The sequence below is a fragment of the Mustela lutreola genome, chromosome 5 (assembly GCF_030435805.1).
Source record: "Mustela lutreola isolate mMusLut2 chromosome 5, mMusLut2.pri, whole genome shotgun sequence".
Lineage (NCBI taxonomy): Eukaryota > Metazoa > Chordata > Mammalia > Carnivora > Mustelidae > Mustela > Mustela lutreola.
This window is the reverse complement of record NC_081294.1, coordinates 112966970-112990538: the sequence shown is the minus strand read 5'-3', so window position 1 is coordinate 112990538 and position 23569 is coordinate 112966970. Positions and strand designations below refer to the sequence as shown.

The following is a 23569-nucleotide window of genomic DNA, read 5'->3' as shown; positions in this document are numbered from 1 at the left end:
TAAATAATAAAAAAATATTAATTTTTATATTTAAGAGTAGGAGAGTTTGAGTATATTGGAAAAAGAAAGTATAGTTTTCTGTACTGGCTAAACAGTGGTTTTAAAAATTTCATTATTAAAATGTAAAATCTAAAAATATTTTTAAAAGACAGACATACCAACAAAAATATAACTATGAAACAGCCACTACTGATAACTTTATATTCTATGGTTTTATCATCTCAAGGTTTCCTTTGTAAATGACATTTTAAAGTATCAAAATGTTTTTACCTTAGCTCCAAATTCCACAAGATTTGCTAAATTCTGCACAGATTTAGCCACTAATATCAGTGTTCTTGCCGCAATAGGAGATGGGGAATCTGTAAGAGAGAATTGGGCACAGGTAATGATACCGACTCCAAAGGCATTTTCAGATAAAGCCGTATAAAGTTAGCACTTTAATATTTCTTTACTGCAAAAATACTGACATTCTTGGAAATGGTATGACCTGTGTAATTCAAGAAAACTTGAATTAAAGGGGGGAAAGTTAAATACACTTATCAACACTTCTAGTTTGTGAAAAGGGTGCTGCTGCAAGACTCAGCAATTCTCAACTGGTTGATATTTCACAATGCTTTAAGCTTTATCACTAAAATGACTGTCACTCCACACACCTGCTTCGTGACAGTTCACAAAGCTAATTTCATCCCCTCAGGTTAGCAATTTGCAATCTGAGCAATTTCCTACTCCCAACCTCCAATGACTACAAAAATCACTTTGAAGCTCAATAACAAAGATAAAGTCTGGGATTTCTGCCCTTATATTGAGGGAAAATCAATTTAATAAACTTAGAATATTATAGAATAAACTATAATAAAAGACTGGTCAGGAAACATTTCCCTATAGAATATGCATAGTAGGGTGTAAATGAAAACCATATGCAATTATGCTATTACATATAAGCCTTAAAAAAGAATTATTTAACATATATTTATTATAATTATTTAACATATAAGCCTTAAAAAAGAATTAAAAAAGAATTATTTAACAGTAAAACTGTGTAAGTATTTCTATCTGACTGCCTCATTTTAGACTGTACTCTGTGTATCTTAAGCTGCTGAACTGTAAATGAGTACGGCCTAGTGGTTCAGAGGCCAACATTGAGATAAACCAATCTCTCCAGAATTCTGAACCCTTAATTCTTAATAGAACCAAAGATCTAACCATTTTGGTAGCTTTAGAAGAAAATGACAGAGATGTGGTAAATATAAATACAATAAAGTAAAACTTAAGATTTAGTCCAAAGTATTTTTAAATACAACTTTAAGCTTCTAATTATTAAAGGAAAAATGGTTCCAGTTCCTTCTGTTAATAATGGCTCATTATTGGGGCTCCTGGGTGGCTCAGTGGGTTAAGCCTCTGCCTTCGGCTCAGGTCATGATCTCAGGGTCCTGGGATCGAGCCCCGCGTCGGGCTCTCTGCTCAGCAGGGAGCCTGCTTCCTCCTCTCTCTCTCTCTGCCTGCCTTTCTGCCCACTTGTGATCTCTGTCTGTCCAATAAATAAATAAAATCTTTAAAAATAAATAAATAAATAATGGCTCATTATTGCATTTGTAGTCACAAATATCACTGTTCTCCTTTCTTTAAAAGATGCCTATGACACCTAAAAGTCCTTGCATGATGGATAGATATATGGGCATCAAGTAAAACTAAATCTGGTTTGTTGGGAGTTTAAACTGGCCAATTAACATTATCCAACTGGTAACAAACCTCTCCATCACTAAAGGGCCACAGTCAAGGTATTCACAGAGCACTACTGCAACTGTAGTTACCATTTTAATTTGGTCTTAAAATACAACTTGCAGTCGTAGTGATAGGGTCTAGCATGGGCTAAAAGCACACAGAAACTCTTGCCAAGTGAAACAAACAGGTTGTACATTGGAAGAAGTCATCACAGTGAGAGTCTGAGACACAGGTAGGGATTGGGGAAGAGTGATACTTGTCTGTAATCATGCCATGTCAGGCTTCAGATACTAGATGGAAAGAAAAGAAGCAAAATAGAGAAGGTAAAAAAGTAGGGAAAAGGAAAGAAGAAAAGGGTGCTCTGTTTTGTAACAAGTCTTAGAACTGGGTAATAAAAAAACACATGTAAAAGAAAAAATGAATAACCTTACCAAATATCAAATTTTACTCTAATTTTTTAATTCCAAAATTTTATCAAAAGCTGATTACCTGAGATGATATTAAACATCCGTGGATTCAGGATGGCAGGACAGATAAGTCGAAGAAAAACAAAACCACTGAATGGGAGGGAAATTTTTTTTTTTTAGAAAACTACTATATAGGTTACATAAAAATAATAAACAAAAATATTAATGCTTGTAGAACCATGAACTTTGAACTGATGTTAAGAAGCCCAAATTCTGCAATTTTCAGTTTATCTTGGGAAGATTTAAGTTGTATCTGTAACATTTATGGTCTTGGCAACTCTTTATTTATTCCAATATACTTACTTTGAGGAAGCAGTGGCATTATAACACTAAGAATTTCTGAAATACTTCAGGAGTATTAAACAACCTTTTTAGAGACACACAGGATTGTGTGGTCCTAAAGTTGCATTCTCTCATTTCTTTCTTTCCTTATTTAAATTGAGTAACACAATAATATCTGTTATAAATCTAGTTGATTAAACTGATTTTGCTGATGAATCCTAAAAATAAGAATCCATCTTGCTGGAGAAAAGTGGCTTCTTGATAAATGAAAATGTACACAACTGAATGCTATAAAGCTATTATGGCAATAAAGAAAAAGACCCTCAGCATTTACTTTCTAACCTAATGACAGTTTACTACTTTTTGGACTCTTAGAAAATGATTGTAACTTCACAGATAGCATTTACTGCAATTATAATGCACAATTATCAGCTCTTTAAATATCTCTTAAATGAATTTCTGAAGAATCTTGCATAAGTTTTGCTTGAAAACATTTTGCTACGTGTTTGAATCTGAACTATAACCTACCGGCATTTAATCATGAAAGAATTTCAGTGTGCAAATCTTCTTTCTGTTAATTTGTAGAAGTGATTTTAAATGTAAAAAGGATACTAGGTGCCTACACATATGTTTAAAAGCTCACTAGTAGGGACAGAAATCATCACTTTGGGCATAAATGCCCCCTAAAAACCATGTAGTGTCAGACAATTAACACAGCAGAAATTCCTGCTGTATTTGCTTAACAGTTAAACTCATTTGAAACAGAGTGTATGAGGCTTTAATTGACATCACACACAAAACTATGCTGAAACTTACACTGCTAATTCTAATTCCTCTCAATCACAACTAAGGCGAAGAAATACAGAATCTACAATTCTTTAATACTTATGTCTCATCATTACTAACCAAGAGAAATTTTATCTACAAAAAGAGTAGAAGCCTCTTTACCAAACTCAGGTTGTGGGCACAACTGACACACATTTTTCACAACTTACTGTATGATATTAGTGTCTTCAATGGTTGTTTTAATGGGATATAACATGACTGGTAGTGTGCATTCTACATAAAATATTATTAGCAGAATGCTATATTCTCTGATGCTTTTGCATTTAACTTCCAGTTGTCTTCAGTGGGGGGTGTACTTAATGAAGCCTACAGTAGTGTTAGCGATCTGACTGGATCTTAGAAGGCTGGCCTTTAGTTCTACCTTAACACAACCTTTCTATATAACCTTAAGTGAACAATTTCAACCTCTACAGCTCTGCTCCCTCATTGGAAAAATAAGTTAGAGTAGTGATAACGAAGTCCTCCTGTATACAGGTTACAGCATTCTGTGACTTGCCAAAGCAATTTCTCCTAACTACTGCACAACAAGCATACCGAAACACAGCTTCAGAACTGGAGGCTCTGGCTGAAGATTAGCCCGGAGTCCCAGACTGCTACTAACCCATCAGTCCATTATTCCTCTTCCTCCTTAGCGCCACAATCCTCCCTGCCGTCCCCACCTTCCCTCTTCTTTATCTGTATGTATATGCAAGTATGCATGTAGGTAATGCACTGTGTATATGATGTACTATATAAAGTTACTTACAGATGTTACTGCTTATATAACTTTTTTAACCCCATTTTTTCAATGACATAAAAACTCCCATAGTTAACTGATTATACATGAGTGATCAGGTTTTTAGAAAATGCACAAGGTAGCTAAATACCTCTCAATAACTTTAAAAAAAAATCCAGTACAGTTAAAGTTCAGTAGCCATCTGAACTCAGAAAATATTCAACAGGGTTCTGACATAAAAGAAAAAAGTCTTGAATTATATACTGTTATTCTTCAAATTTTCAGTTACCCGCTTAACTATCAGTGCACGCCATCCACAATGACTTAACAGATGGATTGATGAACCTTACCTAACAACTCTTGTTCTCATGGTGGTATTTGTAGGCCATTTGTGCTGGACAGACTTCTGTAAACAGCCATAAATATATCTCAGTGTCCTGCCAAAACAACACAGTCATCTCAATATATAAAGCAAGGGAAAAAGTGCTTCTCTCATTGCATCCAAAAGCTTAATTTGCCAAATACATTTCTTAATGTGACTGGCCCTTACCCTCAAAACAGTACTCTGCTACAAGTAGTGCAGGACATATGTGGTAAAGGGATAAGGAAAACAAATAGTATTCATCATCAATTCATTTAGTCAATTCTTTACATTTACTTTGGAAGAAATCTTACCATTTTTACAATGCTTCTGTATTAATGAAAAGAAAGAAAATGTACTGGAATGACAATACAAAGGAAATACTAAGTTCAGATTCCTGGAGATGGATTTTAACTTATGATAACTTCTACCTGAGTGAGTTCACTTATACTAAAAACTGTTAAGCAGGTACTGACTGGCTGTTGTACTTTAAGGTGCAGCCACTGTGGAAAAGCATATGGAGTTTCCTCAAGAAGTTAAAAATCGAACTGTCCTATGATCCAATTTGAGGGGTAAATAATCCAGTAATTATTTACCCCTCGAAATACAAAAACACAAATTCAAAGGGATATACACACCCCTATGTTTATAGCAGCATATTTACAATAACCAAAGGATAGAAGCAGCCCAACTGTCCAACAGTAGATGAAGGAATACAGAAAATGTGGTAAATATATACACACAATGGAATATTTTTCAGCCTCTTAACTACAGAGAACAAACTGATGGTTACCAAAAGGAAAGTGAGCGGAAGGATTGGGGAAATAGGCGATGGGGATGATGCTGAATCACTACATCACTACATCGTACACCGGAAACTAATGTAACAGTCTATGTTAACTATACTCAAATTAAAACAAAAACACATAAAAAAAAGACCAAGATATTTATGATCTCAAAAGTCTCTATTCATTACCCAAGTTACCGTATAAACCAGACATGTTAGTCTGTGTAAAAACATACTTTTATTTTTATTATAATGTAAATATTATACTACTGCAGTTTCCTCAATTTACTCTTGCCTTAAACAAAATTCACCTTGGAAGATTGAAAAACTCTTTTGCAGAGTATAAAAACATTCGTTAGGAGAGTGGAAAAGCTTACCCATTTTAGAAATACAAATTTTTCAAAATGCAGATACACAGTTTCTTGTCAAATTAAAATTTCATCACTTACGGTGGAAGTATTTCTGAAGCCATGAATATTTTCTCCACAAGCTCTGAAAGTATGTTCAATAGGTGTGCTAAATTAGTGTTCACATCTTCATTTTTTTCTAACTTTGATGGACTTAACTAAGAGAAGGAATAAATTAATATAAATGCATCTTGACAATGATAAATGCAAATGAATCAAGGTAATCAAACCACTGTTTTCAAGGTTCTGTTTTTCCATGTTTCAATCTGTTTTAGTCTTGGGGGGTAGATAGAAATGGGAATTTTTAAGTAGTTTGCTATACAGAACTCATTTACCATTAATTTCCAATTATTCAACTGTACAATAAGCAGTGATTATTCAGCACATTTTATTTGCTCTGAGATTAATAGGGGTGTTAAAGTTCTCTTTTATTCATTTACTACGCTTTACCATAGATTTTTACAGTCACAAAAATGGATTAGACTTTATTTTTAAAATAGTATTCTCTAAACGAGAAGACTAAAACCCAGCTTTGGTGATCACATATACACAAATATACTAGGAGTATTTAAATGAGAATAATGATCACCATCTATTGTAAAATCAATCTCTAGTTGTATTTATTTGAGAAAAAAAAATACTGATTAAAATAGAAAGGCTTTTCTGAATGCCATAGACAGAATAATGAACCTTTCTCAAAATTTTGCCAGTAACTCTTGGAATTTTAAGAAATCTGATCTAGAATCAGTGGAGTAGATTCATCTAAGTCCTAATACCCTAACCTGATCTAGTGATTACAGCTCACTGCACACTTGCTCAATTTCTGATATTACCTGCATTACCCCGGTTTTCAACACTAAATCCTCAATTTCTTTCCTTTAGGTTAATTAGTAAAAACGGACATCTGTAGTGCAAAATTAACATTTGACAGCTCCCAGTGTACATTATCAAAAGCAATTCTTTGTTTTATTTTGTATCAGATTGAAAAAATGTGTTTAATATCTTCCTTCTGTAGTTGTTCTACCTTCAAAATGAGAAAAGAGCCATGTGAGATTCCACTCTTTCTCTTAATGGTTTACTATGAATTTACACTGAAACCTTAATAATCTAAAGGGTTTTTCTATTTGCTTTTGAATGCATTTGTTGTACTTCTTTACCAAAACCTGCAAGGATACCCCCTGGCTGTTATTAGGAAGTGCTTCATAGACCTTACCTGGATTATACGACTTAAGTCTCTAGCAAAAACTTCAATTTATGTTACATATGCTTTCTGAAAGCAGCATACACTGTATTATTAGTATAGCAGGTAAATGAGAAAGTAATTTCTGGTGCAATCTGAGTTTTTTAATTTCAAAGTACATTTTTAATTTTTTTTTTTAAAGTCTACGCCAACATTTTTTTAAACGTATTACAGAACATGTAAATGCCCTGATGAGTAATTTTAGAAAGCTAATGTATTTTCCTTATAATGTCATTAGCTATAAAGCATCACCTATTAAAATATGTTCTTTGCTGAAATACTTAAAACATGAAGTTCGTACCTCGCAAGACTGCTTGCTTTCCATTATCTTTAAAATAGAGTCTTTCAAAGCATGATGAACAAACTGTGTAGCAGTGGCTTTCATATACTGCTCCATCAAGGTGCTTGCAAGTGTTGTGGCTCGAAATAGAGTAGTGGCTTCATCTACATAAATATTTATATTAAAAGATTATTCATACAAAAGATTGCACTAATGTGAAACCAGGTTAGAAATAAAGTGAATTCATTTTTCCCCTCAACCATCACAGCCATTTAAGTATGCTTATTTGCATGCAGCACTGAAGTACTGATTACAATGACATCCTATATTTCTATAAACTTAACCCTTCAAAGGACTTTATTCATTAAATCAGCAGGAGGTGCTGACACTGGCATATTCATAAGAAAAAACAAATGGTTATATGACTTGTTAAGACCACAGAGCCAAGGAGTGATTAAAATAAGATCAGAATTCAGCTTTGTTATCCAATGAGCCCACACTTTGGAAATTCTGAGTTCTCTCCAAATAAGAATATAATGTAGTGGTATAAATAATTAGAATTATGATGGAGATCACTCTATAATGTATAAAAATACCAAATCACTATGATATATACCTGAAACTAATAGGATATTGTATGCCAATTATACTTCCAATTTTTTTAAATGCAGAAAATGGAAAGAAAAAACCCACAAAATCCCAGTATAAATTATTACCTTAAAAAATGGCTATTAATGACCTAAAAAACACAAATATTGCCCAAAAAAGACAATCCCAATGTAACATCTTGACTATCACTTTATCTTTCCTGACAAATAGATGTCTTTTACATTTTCTATGATTAGGAGGAAATAGTTTTAGCTTTTATAGTTTACTGGGAAACCTAAAAGCAAGCACTATTATTAAGCCAAAGTGCTAGCCAGAAAGGGGTTAAGTGTGACAAACTTTTAAGCTGTTACAAAGCACTGTGTGTCCAACTCCATTGCCTGGGGACTACCTATCTATAGAAGCTAGAAATAAAATGCGGCTGTCACCCAACTTTTGTGCAGTGAATTAGTAAGTAAAATATAAGTGAGAGAGAATATGGTCGGTACACCAAACTATTCTTAATGATCAAGCACCATGAGCCATTAATAAGGATAAAGAGGTCGTTTTCTTATGGCTTCTAATGGAATAATTTACCATGACGGAAACTGCCAAATGTTAGTCAGCACAAGGATCAGAACTGACATTCCAACTTTAATTTTTAATGAAGGAAAAATAGGGTAACTTATTTTGCGAAATGATTTTTTTTTTTAAGTATCACACCAAGACATCCATACTTTACCTTCCATGCTTATTTCTCTGTCATTTAGTGTACATAACAACAACGATTCAAGCTTTTCATGAAGAAAAATCCTTAGTAGGATGCTAGCCAGTAGTGTTCGGTCCTGTCCACACACATGTGATAAAGCATAGACTACATGAAGCTCCTTTAGCAGTATAAGCTAAAAATGATATCAAGAAAGATTATTGAAAGTACACAGCATTAAACATGCTCAATGAGATTAACAGGAATTCTCTTATTTTCTTCTATTTAGAAATATGTTCTATAGAATACATTTATTAAAAACAGGACGAGTTTATAGCCTACATATTTACAGACTCTTAAGACCAACATCATACTACCGCAAGGCTTTTCAACCTTTATGCCCATCACTGGTGCACTAAGCTATGACATTACTATGTTTAACTTAATGTATCTTTTTGTTTAAATGTTTAATGTTAATTCCATCTAAAATAATTAGATTGAGAAATAACTTAATACCTCTTTAAATTCACTGTACTCTTCTTCTGGCATGATTTTTTCCATAGAATATCGTGCTCGGACACGCAGGGATCCTGGTTCAATACCTTTTAATGGTATATGGGAGCTGAGCAAAAACCATTCATCTGTGGCATGCCCTTTCTGTAACCGGCTCAACTGGCAGCGCATAAATACTTTGATAGAAAAACATCAAATGATTACTGTCTGAAAAGAGGACACTGTAATTCATCATACCAGTAAATTTTCCTGACATTTTGTCTTCTCTGTAGTGTTAAATGCTTTTAAGGTGTTTTCAGTAGGAACACATCCTCAATACTTACTTCATTCATTTACTCAATGCCTATTTTGCACCAGACTATGGTAGGCAGGGACACGGGATACAGACAAGATTAAGACATGATCTCTGACTTGCATGGAGGTCACAGTAAGGCAAGAAATCAATCATGGTACAGTGTGGTAAGTGTCATTACCAGTGGTTCCTACTACTCAAGTATAGAGACATAATATGTAATTCAGCTGGTGGAAAAATCCAATCCAAACAAGTAAACCTTAAGCTGACATTTAACAGGATATGGAGGTGTAGCTAGGTAGAAAGGCAGAGAAAAAGAAAAAGAGCACCATCCCAGTAGAAGGTATGGTGGGCAGTTTTAAAATCCATGGACTGCTTAAAAGCTCTAAGCAAGCTGCTCTATCTAGAGAGGATATACCAAAGACACACTAGGAGAGCCGCAGGGTGCAGGAGGAAGGGATCAGAACAGGGCCTTTCTTCTGTGTTTACTACAGGTTTGGATTTTATCTTCAAAGTAATGGGGAACCACTAAAATAAAAATTGCGCATTTAAATAGTACAGAAACGACAGAATAAATATTTTGTAGAGGAAAATTCAGGCTCTGAATTCCTGTTAATGCTGATCACTTCTTTCCCTAAGCCTGACTTTTAAGACGGTATTAACCTAATTAACTCTGATATGAACTGTTAAATCCCACTGCCACCTGTCAGCAACAGGCTGGGAGAAGGTATGCCACTGTGGAAAAAGAATGGAAAAGGTTCACCAGAAATGAATAAACAGTGGACTAATTAAAAAAAAAAAAAAAAAAAAAGTACTTTTCCCCACTTACATAAAACTGTATGAAAACAGGAAAAACCTAGAAAGTACAAAGAAGGGATAGTGGAAGCACCACAGAAAGATGGCCACTCTTACTGTTCTCTTGTTCCTGTCCACTGGGGAAGGAAGAAGAGATGAAAGATAATTTAATATCAAGGGCTTAAGTTTACAGTATGCACAATTTAGCCATTTTGATCTTTTTTTCTTATTAGAGAAACTCTTCCTCAACAATCAAAACTTTTAGAAGTACAAAAAAAACTATGTCAAATAATACTACTGGCACTTTTAGACTAGATTTCATTATGAATTTTAAAAAGTATATAAAACATGTTTTACTACAGAGAGAAATTTCTGTATCAACTTACAGATATCAGGATCTTTGCTCTTCTTTGTTTTATTACTAAGAGTTATCTCAAATCTATTGATGTCAGGAGGAAGATCACTAGAGGAGCAAAAAGAAAAAGTATTAACAAAATATCCTGGCATCAAATTCTAATTCTTTTACTTCTAGTTATCAAATAAGTCCCTTATTTCTCCTATTAATATGCATGCTGGATTCAAATGTGTTATTAGTTGGAATACAGGAATGCAGACAAGCAAATCATACTTTTCCCACCATCTTTAACCTCCTCAAGTAAATCCTGGGAACTACTGTGAACATTTTGTATGTGTGTCTTGGTAAATGCTTTTGAACGTGTCAGTAACACTTATTCCTATTAATGACTAAGTGAAAAACCAAGGACATAGCACTTCACTAATAAAAGCAGGGGAAAAAAATGTAAGTACTACTAAAATGCCTGGATCTGGCACCTTGTTCTGGTAGTTCAGAGACAGAAACCAAAAAACAAAACAAACAAACAAAAACAGAGAAAATGCAATAGGGTAAAAGAAAAAGATTTAATGTAGTGATGAAATAAGACTTACTCAAAGACAAACTCTTCTGACCATACAGGGTTTTGCCCTTCCCTTGCATGAGTTTTTGCTACCTGGACACTATTCAGGTAGATGTTACAATATGGATTAGTAAAATGTTTTACAGGGAGTTTATGGGCTTCTTCAATGTGTAAAACAAGACTGCTGACCTAAAGAAAACACAGAAATTGTTAACCAGATTTAAGAATTATGCATTAGGTTTCAAAAGCAATTACTATTTAAGAAATAAAACCCCAAAACTGATTTATTTTTCCCCTTTCTTTAGACATTACGACCTATAATTATATTTTCCTTTTTATATGATGTATAAAATACAACATTCAAGCATTTAAAATAATTCTTAAATCTCCAATTATATTCTCATAGCAATTTAATGAAACATACCTTTCTACTAAAAAACAGTTCAGAGAAAATGGAAATAGGGGATTTTTTTATTTTAGCATAAGTAAAAAACTGTCACCACCCAAATCAAAACCCGGTAGGTTAAATATATAAAGCTCATCTGGAAGATTTATCTATAAACTTCCACAGCTAGAAAGTATTTTTACAGCACTGATTCTGCCTTCTCCTTTTACATAAAAAGATACAAATCCAAAGAAGCTAAGTTATTTTTGTCAGTTCTGATGCCAAAACTTAGAGCATTCACTGTCTATATCAGGTTCTCTTTCCCTCTTGCTACATACTACTTGAATGGCGTAGGACAATTCGGCCTCTCTGAGCCTCAACTTCTCAGATATAAAATTAGGATAAATTCTATACTGCACGTTATTATAAAGACTCAAAATAATACAGTAAAAGCACATAGGAGAGTACCTGCAAAAGGGCTTAAGAGATGTTAGCTATGACTTTATTATATCATTTTTTATTCTATTGTCTTACAGCTAAAAATAACTTCATAGCAAAAGTTTCACACAAGACACAATCTGCAAAAACTCAGTCTGATTTTTTTTTTAAAGATTTTATTTATTTATTTGACAGAGAGAGATCACAAGTAGGCAGAGAGGCAGACAGAGAGAGAGGAAGAAGCAGGCTCCCTGCTGAGCAGAGAGCCCGATGCGGGACTCGATCCCAGGACCCTGAGATCATGACCTGAGCTGAAAGCAGCGGCTTAACCCACTGAGCCACCCAGGCGCCCCTCAGTCTGACTTGTCATAGCTTACAAAATGTTAAAATATGATTTGAGAATACAACTATGTGTATAATTAAATGTCCTTGGGGAAAGGCTTAGATTTTTGGTTACAGGAAATATAATTTATACTCATTTAAATATTAACCATTTATTGACTTGCAATAGAACACTGTATTAAGTTCACAAAGCTTGTTGGAAACTTCCATTAATAAAGAATCACTTTGGTCAATAAATACTGTACTAAATTTTCCTCAATACTCCAAGAATACAAAAATTACTTAACTTTTCCAGCTATCTAGGGATAACAATACAGGAAAAAAAAAAAAAAAAGCAAAGATACGCAGGGTATGGAGTTGACTTTACATACCTAGAAAGAAAGAAAAAGTCCAACTTAACTCTCTATAAAATCAGCATGTATGACATGTTATGGTTCAAATAAGATGCTACCTAACAGATACATAATAGACTTGACTTCAGAGCAATTTGGATTAATACTTAAATTCAGATGATCTTTTCAATAATTATCTTTAGTTGCACTTTTTTGATATAAGCCAAAATGATTCTTTCAAGAAAAAAATGAATCAAAGTGCCTAACAAAATGGTTGTTGGTTTGGTATTGCTATTTTAAGTAGAAGAAAAGAATCCTTGGTATGGAATCCAAAGATGGCATTATGGACTAACTACCTGGCAAGTAGGTAAGGAACATTTCTTTTTCATAAATATTTCTCCTGCTGTTGAACCAAGTGGAAGCACAGCTTTAAAATGCCTGAAAAGATAAACTTAACTCAGAAGTGTCATTCCTTATGTTCCACATATAAATGAAACCATATGAAAATTGTCTTTCTCTGCTTGACTTATGTCACTTAGCATAATCCCCTCCAGTTCCATTCACATCGATACAAATGGTGGTATTCATACTTTCAGATGGCTGAGTAATAAATAGTCCACTGAATATATGTACAAAAACTAATGATGTACTCTATGTTGGCCAACTGAACATAATATAAATAAACAGATGGATGGATGTATGGATTTGGGGGGAGGCGGTGCTCAGAAGGGTTTGAAATGTAGCCCAAACCAGTTCTGACAGAAATAAAGAGCAAAGTTATAAAGAGAAACGTGCCAACATCAAAGAAAATTAAGTTTTCACCTGACGCAAGCGTTTATTAGATGTCCCTGGACTACTTTTCCGTAAATTGCAAAATGCCTGCAGACCTTTCATCCAGTCCTACAAAAAATAACAGCACGTCAAAGAAATATACAATAGTTTATTCAGTTTCCACTCATAAGGTTATTTCCCCCCCAAATTCAGCAGTTCTTTCCTTCTCCAGACTGCCATTTCTATACTCAGAGTATGCTGCTCTTTAAATTGGGGGTCCCAAAAAAATAAAACAATGACCAAAACAATTATAATCATCTTTGAAACTGTATTTCTGTTGAATCCCTAAATTAATGTTAAGTATGCCATAAGTGACCATTAATTAGCCAAAAAATAAAATCCACTGAAGTTATTAAACAGTTGTTATGTTTTGTGAAAAGAGGGCTGACAGCAAAACCAACTGATCATGTGATGACTACCTTGATGACAAGCATCTAATCTTACCTTAGACCACAACACAGGTAGAAATGTGTAAGGGGATCTGGGTTATTTATAAGCCTTTAAAACACAACATTAGATTCAAAGTAATTTTCAGGCTAATATTCAAATGTTTACCTAGTGGTCTGGAGAAAGGAGAGAACAATCTTAGGTTTATCAAAAATAAATCCAAACATTTCACTTTGGCTTACTTATTTCCACAAAGTTCTGCACTACTGTTTGACTCAGTTATATCTTTAACTTGTTGACTATTTCAGTTTAAACTCTGAATGTTCACAGGACATCTTTACAGAACACATTAAGACCTAATCAATTACCATAACTTTTAGAAATAGAAGAGAGTAACGACAGATCCAAAAGGCTACCAAAGTAACGAAAATTGGAAATATCAGTGGTATTTTTGGACTTTAAGTGGTTATGGAAATAAAGAATATGTAAAGTTTATATATAAATACAACAAGAAAATATTCTATTTATACTGAAACATCACCAAATATCTTTATTTAGAAAGGGAACATAGTGAAATAATTTGGAGGATAGGAAACAAGTTTAAATTTCTTTCCTAACTCAATTTCTAGCATAAAAAATTATATATATATGTCTATCTGTTATATAAATGTTTTGAACTCTACTTCCTGCATCTAAATATTAGGGATAAAACCCACAAAACAAAGGGTTTTTGTGTGTTACATGTTAATATAATATTTGAAATATTTTGTAAAGATTTGAAACATGACATTCAATTGTGAACCATAAAACTTAATGTAGCTCATTCATCAATTCTAAGAGTCCAAGATATTTTCAATAATTTATGAATCAGGGATGCATGCCAGGATCCAGTTTTAAGAGCTTCTCTGCCTCATATCCAGAGTTGGCAAATTATCTTCTACTTACAACAAAGTTGTTTTCTTTGACCTCTTAACCACCTTCAGATTCTTCTCACAGAGTATAAGCAGAAGAAATATTGTACAAAATACCAATAAACACCCCTGAAATCTTTTTTTTTTTTTTTTTTTTTTAAGATTTTATTTATTTATTTGTAAGAGAGAGAGAGAGAGCAAGTACAGGCAGACAGAGTGGAAGGCAGAGTCAGAGGGAGAAGCAGGCTCCCTGCGGAGCAAGGAGCCCGATGTGGGACTCGATCCCAGGACGCTGGGATCATGACCTGAGCCAAAGGCAGCTGCTTAACCAACCGAGCCACCCAGGCGTCCCAACACCCCTGAAATCTTATGGTTCAAAGAAATCAAAGTATTATTAAAAACAATTTTTGGAAAACATTCTCTCATCACAGCAACGCTTGAAATTTAATAAAAGCTTTAATAAGGGCATTGCACATGGATCAATGCATAGTGCTGAAAGCAGACTTCATATGTAGACTTAGAGAAAAAGAAAAAAATTCCTAAAATAATTTTATTTTTGATGACTGAACTTCTGTTTTTACATATGAAGTTCAACCAGTCAAGAATAATAATGCTTGTCAGCAAAACTAACTGGCTTACCTTTCAACTGTACTGAGAATATCTATAACCTTTCTGCAGAGAGGATTTTAAATGAGGATTCTCAGTTGGACTCAACATCATAGAGCATTTAAAGGTCAATTTAAAATGGAGTTTTCATTCCTAATAGCCCTTCACTGAGATTTTTTCTGCATTTCTTAAAAAAAAAAATTTGTAATTACAGAGTTCTTATTCCTTGAAATAAAAAAAATTAGATTTCAGTCTTCCTTTTTATTACTTTATCACACATGCAGTAGTTTCTTAATTAAAAAGAAAACATGAGCTAAATAAAAGTGTGCTGAGAAAACAATTAACTTACCTCTGCTTGTTCTGGAGTTTCTCCTGCAAAGTAAAAAATGTAATGTTCTTCACTAAAGTGCTGAACCACTATCTGAAAACAGTTTGGCCTTTAAAATATAAACAGAAAAGTTATTAGGAAGCTTAACAGAAAGCATTAAAACACACCAACTTAAAAAAATCACAACATATAATTATATGAAGTATATCAACTGACATAATTCTTAATTTAGAGAACCAATACTCCACTGCCCAGATCATTACTGAAAAGAAAACATCAGCTGCATATATTCTTAAAAACTTCTTGTCAGCACCACTGAAATTTAATCAACCCTTCAAACTTTAAAATTGTCTTATCCTAGAATTGCATATACCTAATCTAAACTTTCTAAAGCAAAATGTTACTTAACTCTTTACTTCATAGTAACATATATTATACATTTATAAGTGCTGGAAAAAGACTAGATATGTTCCTTTTTTTTAGATCTGTTCTTAGACCAAAAATGTTCTTAGTGGTTATCTCTCACAGGTGGATTGTGGGTGACTCTTTAAAATGCATTTTTATGTATTTTCTTCTTTTTTTTTTACAACTGATCATTTTTCATCTGTTAAAATGGAAACATCTGCTCACATATATTCCTGTTCTGATGATTAAACAACTGAACAGTGGCATACAGTACAAATTAGTTCTTGTCCTCCCATAGTATGCACCATATTAGAATTCATCTGATGTGGAAGTACATTAGATAGTTTATCTTTTTTTGAAAACAGGTTTGTTATCTTTCCAATTAGACTTGAAAATGATTTTAAAATGTTAAATAAATGCTACCCCAATGTTCATAGCAGCAATGTCCACAATAGTCTAACTGTTCATCAACAGATGAATGGATGAAGAAGATGTGGCACCTATATACAATGGAATATTGCTCAGCCATCAAAAAGGATGAATACCCACCATTTGCATCGACATGGATGGAACTAGAGGGGATTATGATGAGTTAAATAAGTCAAACAGAGACAGACAATTATCATATAGTTTATGTCATATGTAGAACATAAGGAACAGCACAGAGGACCATAGGGGAAGGAAGAGAAAACTGAAGGGAAAGAAATCAGCAAGACAAACCATCAGAGACTCTGGATGCCCAGAAACAAACAGGGTTTCAGAAAGAAGGGGAGGTGAAGGGATGGGTAGCTGGGTGATGGGGCAGCCATGTGTTAAGGAGGGTACGTGTTGTTATGAGCACTGGGTGTTACATGCAACTAATGAGTCATTAAACACTACTAATCAAAACTAATGGGGGGGGGCGCCTGGGTGGCCTTTGGCTCAGGTCATGATCCCAGCGTCATCGAGCCCCGCATCGGGCTCTCTGCTCTGCAGGAAGCCTGCTTCCTATTCTCTCTCGCTCTCTCTCTCTCTGCCTGCCTCTCTGCCTACTTGTGATCTCTGTCTGTCAAATAAATAAATAAAATCTTAAAAAAAAAAAAACAAAACTAATGGTGTTGGCTAATTGAACATAATAAAAAACAAATAAGTAAGGGCTGGGCAGCTCAGCCGGTTGAGCGTCTGCCTTCAGCTCAGGTCATGATCCTGGAGTCCCAGAATTAAGTCCCAGATCAGGCTCACCCTTCACCCTACTCGTGCTCTCTCTCAAACAAAATCTTTGCAAAATAATATAAATAAATAAATCAATAAGGGCCTTCATGCTTTTGAAACTCAAAACTCAAATAATGATATTCCTATTTCTGGCATTAACCAGATTATCTTTTACTTCAGTGTTAGGAGGCCACAACAAAATACCCAGAGTACAAGCTTAATATTTATTTTAAAAAACTACCCTTTCAGGGAACCCTCCTACACTGTTGGTGGGAATGCAAGCTGGTGCAACCACTCTGGAAAACAGCATGGAGGTTCTTCAAAATGTTGAAAATAGAACTACCCTATGACCCAGCAATTGCACTACTGGGTATTTACCCTAAAGATACAAACGTAGTGATCCAAAGAGGCACGTGCACCCGAATGTTTATAGCAGCAATGTCTGCAAGAGCCAAACTATGGAAAGAACCTAGATGTCCATCAACAGATGAATGGATAAAGAGGTGGTATATATACACAATGGAATACTATGCAGCCATCAAAAGAAATGAAATCTTGCTATTTGCGATGATGTGGATGGAACTAGAGAGTATCATGCTTAGCAAAATAAGTCAATCAGAGAAAGACAACTATCATATGATCTCCCTGATATGAGGAAGTGGACATGCAACATGGGGGGTTAAGGGCATAGGAAAAGAATAAATGAAACAAGATAGGATTGGGAGGGAGACAAACCATAAGTGACTCTTAATCTCACAAAACAGACTGAGGGTTGCTGGGGGGAGGGGGGTTGGGAGAAGGGGAGTGGGGTTATGGACATTGGGGAGGGTATGTGCTATGGTGAGTGCTGTGAAGTGTGTAAACCTGGCAATTCACAGACCTGTACCCCTGGGGATAAAAATATATTATATGTTTATTAAAAAAAAAAACTACCCTTTCATGCTTTGAGAATGCTATAAAAGAATACAAGTACAAATTGGAAACTTCAGCTTCTGAAAGTGGCTTGAATCAGACTGGCCTTCCCAGCTCCATAAAATATAAATAAAACAAAAAAACAACTGTTCAAAATCACTGGAAAACGAGAGCAACTCAGATTTGGGAGGTCAAGATCAGAGTAAATGAGCCTGAACTTCACAGCTTTTTCTTTCAAGGCACTTGCCAATTCCTAAACTGCGCAGGGCAGGAAGCTGAGAAATCTTAGCAGAAGGAAACAGCATCTAAGAGGTCCAAAAACCAACCATCACATTCAGCAGTTTCATACCCAGAGGAGAGACAAATGACTTTAGGGCCTTTAAAAGAGAAGGCTTTCATCTGAGACCCCTACCCATGCCTTCAAAATAAGAGCAAACCAGATAAATAGAACAGCCTTCACCAATATGTCCATTTGATCCCTGAGGGACTTATCTGGCAGAAGAACAGTCCTTTCTGGAGGCAATAACATTATCCATAGCTTCTACAGTTTTTCATACACAACATCCACCATTCAAACTAAAGTAGATACAACAGGAATCATACTCAAACGACTGAAAAGCCAATCAAGGAAAACAGAGGAAAAGGAAAGACTTACATATAATCCAGATACAGCTGTATCATTAGGAACAACTTTCAAATAACTGTAATTAAAAGGCTTAAGAAAACAGGTAAACTAGTGAATTTTGAAGCCAGCTAACTGTATCTATAGAAGAACCAAATTGAAAAATGTAATTAATACAATTAAGGCTTCAAGAAATGCATTTGACTGGATGGAATGGAAGACAAATCAGAGTATCTAGCCTAGAGCACATAAAGCTCTTTCCCACATAAAGGGAAAAAAATATATAAAAAACATAGAAAGCTATATAATAGGCACATGGGGCCTAGTAAAAGAGATAACATGCTGGGGTACCTGGGTGCTCAGTTGGTGAAGCACCCAACTCTGGATCCTGGCTCAGGTCATGATATCAAGCCCTGTGCCGTGCTCTGCACTCAGCCAGGAAATCTGCTTGAGATTCTCTATCTCGCTCTCCTTCTGCCCCTACCCGCGCTCTAAGTGAATCTTTAAAAAAGATATAACAGGTAACATGAATCACAGAAGATGAAAGAAAATGTGGCAGAACTACTGTTTAAAGAGATAGTAACCAAGACTTTTCTGAAACTCACAAACAACATCGAGTATCAAACTGAAGCAGCTCTGCAAATATTAGGATAAAGTTTTTAAAGAAAATTTACTGTAGGCATATTTTTGTTTAACTGCTGAAAATCTAAAGAAAAATCTCAAAGCAACCAGAGAAAGATGAAATACAATACACCTCAAAGAGAAAAAAAGATGTATTATCTGTAAAAGAGAATAATCCAAAACAAAAGACTGGAAGGCAGAGAACGTTCTTTAAAATGCTGAAGAAGGGTGCCTGGGTGGCTCAGCCGGTTAAGCATCTGCCTTAGACTCGGGTCATGATCCATGGTCCTGGGATGGAGCCCTGAACCGGGCTCCCTGCTCAGCAGAAAGCCTGCTTCTTCCTCTGCCCCTCCCTCTACTCAATTTCTCAGTCTCTTGCTCATAAATATATCAATCTTGAAACACTGGAAGAAAATAATTGCCAACCTAAAATTTAATTCCCAGTGAAAACAGTTCTAAATGAAAATAATAAATATTGCCACAATGAAAGATTCAGCCCATGAAAAGATGTAAACATTCCCACATAAATACTCACTACAGTAACTCCTATCACTGAAATATCTTTCAACCTGTGCTTCTGAAATTAATATATTTAAAGTAAAGCAATATTAAAAGTCATAAGTTTAGTATAAAGAAATAAAGTGCTTAGCGACCTCAATACTAAAAATTTGGAGAAACTGCATAGCTGCGCAACTAAAGCCTTCAAGAACACAGGCAAATGAGCAAAGCTATCCAAACGTTTGTTCACCGTGGCCAGAGCAAGCATGCTATTCACCTCTGTTGCAAGGAGTTGCTAACTTTCACATAACATTTCATTCAAATGCAGGTCAGTCAGTGTATTGGGTTCTATGCATATACAAAGCAATAAATATTCAGCGCCAGTCATATATTTCAAAGAAAAAGATAACTGCATTCATCCACAATTTCACTATTAGTACTGTGATATTTGCATTCTATGATACATAATTTAATCCCATCCTATTTTTCACCAGTCCTATCTGGTACAGGTGTCTGTTCATTTCCTTGAAACATACTTTGCTGATGCTGTTTTTCTTGGGATCCACTCTTTCTTTGTACTCCCCAACTCTTTCATAGTAAGGCTCTCAAAAACACAGCTGATGACAGTAAACTAGTATACTTTGGAAAACACTCAGTTCTTTAAAACGAAAGACTTGTACCTTAGTTCCCATGAACACAACTTTTTCATACCAGGTTTAGACTTGGTATCATTAAATACAATACCAGAGTCTTAAAAGCCACCCTCAACAAGAAACTGCCCAAGAAGCAAACTGTGTTCCCATAGCAAATGGTAAATGTGCATTTACTGCTTTTCTGCTGCCTGAAACTCCTTTCTTGATGTTAACCATAATAGGAATAATTTGATCTCTTTAAACTGCATTAAAAGACCTGACCTTTAACTCTAGCAGTCATTTTCTTTCATTGGCTAGGGTAACAGTGACCTTTCTTTGTGATACTGCAAACTGATTTTTGGTCCACTCATGCCTATTCATAGAAAGTATGTCATAAATAATGTTATAGCTTTTTCCCCCACCCAAATTTACCCAGATGTACTTTTATTAGTCCTAATAATGCTTTTAAGATTCTTGTTATTCAAATTTTACATATCATCAGGGAATCATTTTTAACCTGATTTTTCAAAGCTGAATTTCTGCTTTGAATCCATAAACTATCAGAGCACATTAATCTATTTTTGCGTTCTAATTCTGAGAAGTTCACCCATTCTTTAATCTGCAAAGCATGAATCAATCGCCAAGCAGTATTGTTTCATTTAGATTGTAAACTTCGGCAAAACTCTGCTTCTGGACGACTTACAGACTCTGGTATCACAGAACAGTACAGGGGCATTCTGATCCCATTTTCTCCCATAAAACTGAAAACGTGCAGCTGAAGCAGCTTGCAGTTTAGTAGAATCTATTTTGTAATATTTCACGTGGAATTCTGGTCTACAGACTTTTACATGTAAAGGTCTCTCTGTATTGCTTTATTTTCCAGAATGAATTTCTGACGTAAAACCTTTAAATTTTCTATCATGAAGCTTCTTCATTCATCATCAACTTAAATACTATTTCTACAGTATCTTCTTTGTTTCAAAGGATTCATTTACTGCTTTGAATACTTTAATAATTTCCTTTGGTACTTCTTTGAATGACCAACAATTTACTTCCAAGCACTTCTCTAATGTTTGCAGACTCATCGATATACAGTGAAAATGTAATCTCTGGCTCTGTACATAGCCTATCATTTGTTTCACCAATGCATTTACTCATAGTACTATCTGAACACAATCTAATACTCTTTGAAAATAGTACCTCTTCTCTTTCTTTTGCTTTTTGGCTTCAAACATACAATTGGCAATTTCCATGCAGACTGATTAAACAAGCAAATTCTCCAACTCTGTGTGAAGCATCCTGGCTTTAGCTTTAGCTATTAATTCCAAGATCTCCTAGCAAACTTCCCAAGTAGAATCTGACACTGTAGAACAGATCTATGGAAAGGAGGGGATTGGGAGGGGAATACGGGGTGGAGGGACTTTTATTTAAAACTTAGTTCTTCAGTAATATGGTGCCAACACAATGTGCCTGGCATCACTGATTTATTCAACTTCTATGCAAAATATTTAGGCTGAGGAAAAGAAGATTTACTGGATTTAGTTATCCCAATACAGTTCTTAAGTGGCCTAATAGGTTGAATTTTTTAAATGAAGGTTACTGTTTTTATCTTGTCATTTTAGTGACTTTCCAGCTTTAATCACCAAATTGTCCTTGATGGTGGGGAAATAACTATACATTAAAGCCAATCAACGAAGTAACAATGGAAGAAAAAAATCTAAATATCTTAAAAAAATCTGAAGTTACATTTTTTGAAGATCTCCCTTACATATTTTATAATATGAAATGTTGAAATCTCAAACATTTAATATTTTTATTATACTAACATTTTTATAACCACCAATCTCTCAACAGACACCCATAACCTATTCATGGCACGCGGTGGGAAAGCTCTGATACAGTTATCTAAATGAATTTAGACCCATCTTCCAAGATTCAACTTAAGAACCACCTATTTCATACTACTTAATTCAATAAGCTTGTTCCCAAAAATCTCTTCCCCGTACAGCTATTCAAAGTACAAATAAACCATGTTTGGTGGTGAACAGTGTGGTTGTCTCCCCAGCATCCACTTCCCTCTCGTACAGAGGGTACAAAGCAGCCTTACTATTTCAGTGGGATCATCTTCAAAAGGGCTTGGGCACCCAATGGCCTCCATTTATGAAGGGAACCCCACCTTTGCTACTTGAGGGAAACTACAACTACACATTGATTGAGAGGTGGCTCAATAGTGCATTCTCAGGATTTTCAATCATTACTGGAGGCAATGCTTACTTTTTCCTTCTCTGGGTATTTATGCCACTTTGCTACCATGAAAGAAGCTGTTTTGTGAGGAATAATTCAGTAAACACAAAGGCAGGTAGAGCAGAAAGATGAAATGAAAAGCAGCCAGAGGTCTGATCAAACCACACCCGAAGGCCAAGAGTCTCATATTGTTAAGGAAGGAAAAACAAAATTTAGGAAATCCTATATTATCCAAAAAATTTTTGCTTGTTTTTTGGAACAGCTGTTTTTATGAGATATTAGGAAGTGTTTGAAAAAAAAAGGGGGGGGGGGATGGGGAGAGTTATCAAGGTCAAAGATTCATGAAATACTTCATATAATAATTCCCTCTTAGTGATTCAGAATATAAACACTGGCAGAAATTCAAAAAGTCATGCTTTAAGGATAAACTATGTGCTCAATTCAGCATTTCTCAAACCATAACCATTTAAAAAACTGACTATTAAAATTACGAGTGACACTAATGCGATATCCTAAACACAGTCTGGAGAAAAGAAATGACAAGGTTGTAGTATGTTCCTACAGCTATTTGTTTTAAACTTTCCCGAACTTAAACAGGATAAAGCTGAATTTCCTTAGCAGAAATGCCATCCTGCAGCAGAGAAACAGTTGTAAAAAAAAAAAAAAAAATCTGTGTTTTATTAATACCAGTATGTAATAAAAATGGTCAATTTATCTAAAAGGACTCTAGAATGGATTATTAATAATACTAATAGTGAAAGGTAAAGAAAGGCCTTGTTTCTGATCAAAAAATGAGAAGTAATCAAGAGTTGGGTGTGTCTTGTGACAGTCAGGATTCCCCTTTAGCTTATATATTTATATTTATTTTTTGAAAAACTTTGAAATTAATGTAAGAAAAATGTTTCAACTCCAAATCTGAAACACTCCCCTTTTCCTACTGAAGCAATTATTTTTTACATTAGAATTCTTAAG

General features: G+C 34.7%; 1 protein-coding gene across 1 annotated transcript in view; it reads right to left on the bottom strand.

Moving 5' to 3' along the window:
- Window positions 1-23569, bottom strand: part of RASA1 (RAS p21 protein activator 1) — a 123436-nt gene that overhangs the window by 7722 nt on the left and 92145 nt on the right. The window contains exons 12-22 of the mRNA XM_059175421.1: window positions 15494-15581; window positions 13232-13309; window positions 10944-11101; window positions 10385-10461; window positions 8915-9087; window positions 8435-8594; window positions 7129-7271; window positions 5630-5745; window positions 4383-4469; window positions 2212-2279; window positions 271-359 (exon numbers count right to left, since the gene is read on the bottom strand). Coding sequence (XP_059031404.1) covers window positions 271-359; window positions 2212-2279; window positions 4383-4469; window positions 5630-5745; window positions 7129-7271; window positions 8435-8594; window positions 8915-9087; window positions 10385-10461; window positions 10944-11101; window positions 13232-13309; window positions 15494-15581 — 1237 coding nt within the window. The remainder of the gene's footprint in view (window positions 1-270; window positions 360-2211; window positions 2280-4382; window positions 4470-5629; window positions 5746-7128; window positions 7272-8434; window positions 8595-8914; window positions 9088-10384; window positions 10462-10943; window positions 11102-13231; window positions 13310-15493; window positions 15582-23569) is intronic.